This window comes from Lottia gigantea (assembly GCF_000327385.1).
Source record: "Lottia gigantea unplaced genomic scaffold LOTGIsca_46, whole genome shotgun sequence".
Lineage (NCBI taxonomy): Eukaryota > Metazoa > Mollusca > Gastropoda > Lottiidae > Lottia > Lottia gigantea.
The window spans coordinates 964,390-971,397 of NW_008709614.1; the positions used below are offsets into that span (position 1 = coordinate 964,390).

General features: G+C 31.3%; 2 protein-coding genes across 2 annotated transcripts; one reads left to right on the forward strand and one right to left on the reverse strand.

Annotated features, from left to right (window-relative positions):
- LOTGIDRAFT_124106 (hypothetical protein) lies at positions 1-1,720 on the forward strand (the record flags this gene model as incomplete). The annotated part of the gene is made up of 4 exons (XM_009061135.1): positions 1-193; positions 388-476; positions 1,085-1,234; positions 1,598-1,720. Coding segments are annotated over 4 exons (555 nt in total), but the record flags the coding sequence as incomplete, so codon positions are not given.
- Positions 1,721-6,454: 4,734 nt separating this feature from the next.
- Positions 6,455-6,808, reverse strand: LOTGIDRAFT_164605 (hypothetical protein; the record flags this gene model as incomplete). The annotated part of the gene is made up of 1 exon (XM_009061136.1): positions 6,455-6,808. The coding sequence occupies one exon, from the start codon at positions 6,806-6,808 to the stop codon at positions 6,455-6,457; it is 354 nt and encodes a 117-aa protein (XP_009059384.1).
- Between the last annotated feature and the right edge of the window lie 200 nt (positions 6,809-7,008).

A 7,008-nucleotide genomic window follows, 5' to 3' on the forward strand; every position in this document is an offset into this window, starting at 1 on the left:
TTAACGAAGGTAGTGGCTATGGATTGTGAAATGGTTGGAGTTGGTGTAAATGGAGATGATAGTATGTTAGCTAGAGTATCTATTGTTAATAAGTTTGGACATTGTATATATGATAAATATGTTAAACCCATGGAGAATGTTGTAGACTATAGAACTTATGTTAGTGGAATTACGCCTGATAATATAAAAGATGGTAAGCACTATTCCTGATATTTAATATGTCTTTAATAATTTCAAAGAAGTTTGAAATAAAATATTTATAAGAAGAAAACTGTGGATTTGACATTATATCATATGATTTGTTTAAGTTGTATCTAGTTGATTATAATAGAAAACTGTTTGAAGTTTTGAGGCACATGGAAATCATGATTCCATTTTATTTTCAAGGTGAAGAATTTTTTACTGTACAGAAAGAGGTCAATAAGATTATAAAAGGAAGAATCTTAGTGGGTCATGCCCTTACTAATGACTTAAAGGTAAGTTTGAGAGTACAGACGCTGACGTTTCCAGTTTATTTCATGCTATTTATTTCATAATTAAGTCTATACAATGTTTAACAGGTATTGGTAGAGGATATTGACTGAATGCACAACTGGACATACAAAGTTGACACAAAAATGCATCTATCTGATCTTTTACTTTATTCTCTTGATCACTTTTAAATATATAGACCTGTGTTGAATTATGCAGACTGAATTCACAGATCGTTAAAATGTCCAATGGTCAAAAAAATACACAGACATCCATAGCCCTGGATTCCATTTCTCTATGCCCACCTGTCTATCTGTAGTCTGTCTTTCCAATAACATTATTTTGTTAAAGCTTTGATAGAATATACAGTTTTTATCCAATTTTGATACATTTTAGTATGTGTATATGAAAGTCATAAAAGTTTCAATATTTGTTTCCTGTCATGAGTAGAATGGCTCATGATCTACCAACTGAGTTTCAAATGACATTTCTTGTGTGTCTGTCTACATGAGGACTTTTGTACTCTTGAAACATCTTCTATACCAGATTTTAGTTTAGAGTTGGTATTAACCGTGTAATAATTTTGAATTATTAAAATGTATTGTTATTGTAGGTACTATATTTACAACACGATAAGAAGAATATTAGAGATACCTCTAAATATAAAGGCTATCGTAGTTTATTTGGTTTTAAAACACCATCATTGAAGAAATTAACTAAAGAGGTTTTGGGAATTGATATACAAGACGGCGAACATGACTCTGTAAGTTTAAAACTTTTCTTTATTAGCCTTACGTTTGTTCAATTTGATATTCAAATTTGGAAAGTAAAATTAAAGAAAATCATTGTCTATCAAATTGATATTGATGACATATTTCACTTGTCAATCAGAATAACTGCTGAAACAAATTACTTGTAAATATTTATTTCGAAAGAAAATGTAAACATATTACAACTACAGATCTTTTGAGTAATGAAATCATGATGTTGATGCTAATATGTCGACTTTTGATATAATAACTGTTGAAAATGTTAAGATGTTTTCCTTCAAAAAAGTCAAAATGAAATTGCATAGGTATATTTTGTTTTCAGATAGAAATTTTCAATGTAATTTTAATTTTTTTAGGTACAAGATGCACAAGCAACAATGAGACTATATACTATGTATAGAAAACAATGGGAAAAAGACTTAAAAATTCAACACAGAAGACAGAGAATAAGAAAATTAAAAGAAAACAGTAAAACTTGACCTGAAGTTCTTTTGAGTGCAAAAACAATGTTCTTTCTGGCAATGATTACTCAGTCAGAAATTCAATATTTCTGGCATAACATGAAAAATCCACAAAAATATGGCAGAGTTTAGGAATTCTACAGCCGCTCTGTTTTAAAAGTCAAAGACAGAGAATATTAAAAGTGATATGGGATGTTGCATTTTGTTTCCTAATAATCTTTCAGGCATACAATTTAATTTCTTGCAAAAATTATATATTTTATAATATAATATTGGCTTTTAGCAGATCAGCAATAGATAATTGGTGACTTACAGGTACTTGGAATGGTAATATATTAAAGAGAGTCTCAAGGTTCCCCAGGGTTGTGACATTTACCTTGAACAATATTTTAAGTATTAAATGCATTAAAGATGTATAAAAGGAGAAAAACTCAGCTCACTGAATAAAAATTTCTTTTTCTTTCTTTTACCCCTTTCAGGTGCATTGATCAATTACATTACCCCCTTTCCCTCTATAAATTCTTACTATTTCTTGATTTTCCTTCAGGTGTTTCTTGCAATGTTTTTATGTGGGACAATATAGACTGAATAGAATGGTGTCAGTTATAATTGTCAAAATAATGTGTGATAAATCACAAAGCATCTCATTACCCCCATAACTTTTGATACCGATACATAGCTAAACCATTAAGACATTACCAGATATTCTGCAATGTCTCTGTGCCCTCAATTGGTACCACATTACTGTCTTCGTAATCATCGTAAAATTAAGTCAACATGGGCTTTTGAAAGTTATCGGCTGGTTTAGCCAATAAATGTCCAAATATCTATCAGAGGCTGGAATAGATGCAAATGTTTTGGACAACATGTAATAGAAATGTATTTGTCATTCTCAAAATAAGATTAATGTGAAAAATACTGAACACAATCACTTCAAATTTTGTAAGATCAAAATCCTTTAAAGTTATTTTTGCCGCATGAAGTAAAATTCAAATATTCAAAATAAGTCTTGGGAGAGTTTCCTGTTCTATTGAAATATGTCTGTCTTGTTTTGAATGAAAAGTAACTTTCGTTTTTCTCTTTATTGTTCTTCAGAAGACCAGGTTTTTGTTACACTTTTATTGATGTCGTCATTGTCAGTGTGCAATAAAAGACATGCAAATGTTAAGGTCACATTAAAACTAACAATACCTAAATTGATAATACCCAGACAATCAAGTATGGGTAGATGGGATAAAAAGAGTATTAAAGGTATCTTATCTTCTAAATATTTGCTTTACTTATAGCCCATTTCAATATTCGAAACACTTTTTTAAGCAAAATTTAGTAATTCTCAACATAGATATTACAATATGATGTCATCGGTTGTAACTGATCACCAGAATAGCTTAGCTTCCATCAGTTTGTACAACAACTATTTAGATGAGTATATCCCATTAAGACACATTATCCTCTAGCAGTGTAATCTAGACAGGTAATACCAGCACTCCAAAGATCTAAATTGATATAGTTATTAATATTTATGGCGTGTTTGCATCTGATTACCATTGATAGTGTTTCATGTTTCTCTTTCGAACGTTTTTATTGGGGATTTCAACAATGCTAGGTCTACATATTGTATACTTGAAGTAAAACTGTATGAAATCATGACCTGTCAAACTTTTACTAATGGGTTAATATAATAATAATAACAATACTTTATTTGACAGGAAAACCAGGCAAATCTTCCCTGGCATCCTCCTGGTAACTACACATACAAAAATATCAAATACAAAAATTATAAGATACACAAACACAATTTTTAAAATACATACATACAAAAGTATGTTACACATACACTTACATACACAGTATTTATATACAATGATGTTAAGGGGGAAACAAACATTATCGTGATGGTGGCGCTTTAAGTAGCTCTGCCTTTAGTCTCATTTTAAACATAGCAAGTGATGAAGATGATTTAATTGTTTGAGGTAGTCGGAAAGTTTGTTTCATTGCTTTCAATTTAAATATAGGTAAATAAAGATCTTGATTGGTTTGCGAGCGAAGGTAGAGATTTGTTGAAGAAATAAGTGATTTTTTGGAAAATGATTTTCAAAATAGAGAGGGCTTCTTTCATGATTTTGTGAAAGACTTCAATCAATGTAGACTCTCCTGATCGACATGTAAGTGACGTCTAAAAAATAATATAGTGATAGTAAAATAATCATGTCCAAACCACACCCCTATTTATCATCGAGGCCATGGTAATACAAATGAGGGAAATTATGTATTCATAGCTATAACCTTTCTAGGAAATCTCAGCTAATCAAACCAATCTCGTACGGGTTAATGTCAAAACCCGTATTCGGGATATCATGTAATGAAATAATCAGTTAAGATACATTGGATCCACTGGGATCCAGCTATTTCTAGTCTAAACAGTCTTTAGTGCCTCAATGTTTATATAGATACCACAGAGTGTTGCCGAATATTATTATCATAGGAATACTTGATCACAAGATGGTTATTGTAAGAGACAAAGTGAGTGAAGAGACGGGGGTATTGGAATGAGAGGATCCAACTTTTTCTAAACTTAAAGTTTATAGAGACTATAGTTTAAGCATGCTTCATCATCTCTGTCACACATACAGCTAGGTAGAGAAAATTCTAATGTACAGGTATTAATTTCCACTGTCATAGAATCATTTCAATTATTTCAAAATTTCTCTTGCTATCATTATTACAACAATAGACCTACACCCTTTTTCGGATATTTTGGAATTGGATGTAGAAGGCTAGTTAGAAGCACCCATCTCAGCAGGTGTTTTTTTTTTCATAACGCTTACTTTCCATATTTTTTTTTTTGGTTGCCATTTTGGTATCGGAAACATTGATGGTAACATTGTTATTGATGTTATGTGGTAAAGATAAGATTTATTTGACATAATAATTAAAACATATTAGTCAGGTCCACGGACTGTTGAATTGAACTAAAGCAATTAAAGGCGAAGTGTATTATTTGTTTCATTCAATAGCTGCACCCATACTACACAAAAGATTTGACCTTTCCTTTGTTACAATTATACTAAGTTTTAAAAAAAACTTTCACAGTAAATAACACACCTTCTCAGTTTCAGTTAAAAAGATGACTTTTTGACCAAAATATTGACTTGAATTGTGATGGTGATACAAGAATAGCAAGTTCTATTTACTAGTGGACACAAATGAGAAATATTATCTCATCCAAATTAATTCACTATATACACCTTGTGTAACAGACGTCGTTGCTCGTACACGTCATTACATACTGAATGACTGTTCAGTGTTATGTATGATGGCTAGATCTATTTCATGTACTTGTCAACTGTATGGACATCTTGCAGGCATTTGAACGGTTCGATTTTTTTTTTTTTTTTTTGCAAAATTACAATCTTGAAAGATCCTATAAAAGGGCGCACTGTGAACAAGCCTCAAACCTGGACAGGTGAGCGAAGTGCTCAGTAAAAAGAACTTCGATTTTTTGCAATTCGCTGAGATCATGCCCCTAAAGAATGCTGGCAGTCGTACAGGCAGATAGAGACATTCAAAATATTTAATACTCAGAGAGAAACTTAAACAAAAACCTGTTTTTATCCATATCTATTTTAGTTTATGCTGTATAAGAGGAACGGGGTTCCTTTTTTCGAAACACTCGGTCATATATCAAAAAGTCTGTTAAGATATAAATGTAAACATGAGGTCAAAAAAGTATGGTTGCAGCTTAGAGATCTATAAATGAAAAACTTCAATATTGAAAATTTATGAAATTCCCATTTCAGATTTTAGACAGACTATAGATAAAAAAAACAAGACTTCTTATTAACATTATACCTTTCAACATCCTAATCAACACAATAAATCACAAATCATTCGTAGAAAGCATCCCAGAGTTTGGGGTTCAAACTTTAATAAAAATACGAAGGACTGAAATCTGACCTCGACTTCCTGCGGTACAAGGAACTTACAGGATTAATATATACGCTCGTCACAAGTTACGTTTAATAAAGTGACTGTACAAATATTGATAATGGTACTATGAAAATTGTTCAAACCCAAAAAACAAACAGACAAGTTTAAAACGTAGAATGGAAAACACACAACCTTTCGTGATTGAAAGCATATGGGTATTGCCTCTTAAAGTAGGTTTGTCCGGAAAACCTAATTTACGAGAAAATAAGACGAGAATCTTCCATTTTCAACAAATGTATTACATGAAATTCACACAAAAAAGGAAATTCTTGAGAGTGGAGAAGGCAAACACCCAACAACGTACATGAAAAAAATTGGCATATCTTACATTGGGTGTACCTTTCATTATCAATAAGAGTGTGTCAGATAATTAGGTGAATTATGTAGCCAGTGTAATCTGTCAGATTTTACAATATAGATGTAATTCACATACTTATTAATAAACCCATACTCTTACTTTGAATTCGAGTACCCATTGGAACAAACATATTCATATATGGATTGAAATAGTATTTTTCTTTTTATCTGTTTAAAACTCAATGATACCCAAATTATAAATAATGTAACAATATAATAATAGTTATAATTTGTTATATTTTTTAAAAAATTATGTTTTTGTGGGGTTCTTTTACTCTTTAGCAATATGCAATTTTTTTCATCTCACTTCTAACATCAGTTTTTATCATCCCACTTCTAACACCAGTTTTTATCATCTCACTTCTAACACCAGTTTTTATCATCTCATTTCTAACACCAGTTTTATCATCCCACATCTAACACCAGCATTATCATCCCACTTCTAACACCAGTTTTTATCATCTCACTTCTAACACCAGTTTTTATCATCTCACTTCTAACACCAGTTTTTATCAGCTCACTTCTAACACCAGTTTTTATCATCTCACTTCTAACACCAGTTTTTATCAGCTCACTTCTAACACCAGTTTTTATCATCTCACTTCTAACACCAGTTTTTATCAGCTCACTTCTAACACCAGTTTTTATCATCTCACTTCTAACACCAGTTTTTATCAGCTCACTTCTAACACCAGTTTTTATCATCTCACTTCTAACACCAGTTTTTATCATCTCACTTCTAACACCAGTTTTTATCATCTCACTTCTAACACCAGCATTATCATCCCACTTCTAACACCAGTTTTTATCATCTCACTTCTAACACCAGTTTTTATCATCTCACTTCTAACACCAGTTTTTATCAGCTCACTTCTAACACCAGTTTTTATCATCTCACTTCTAACACCAGTTTTATCAGCTCACTTCTAACACCAGTTTTTATTATCTCACTTTTAACA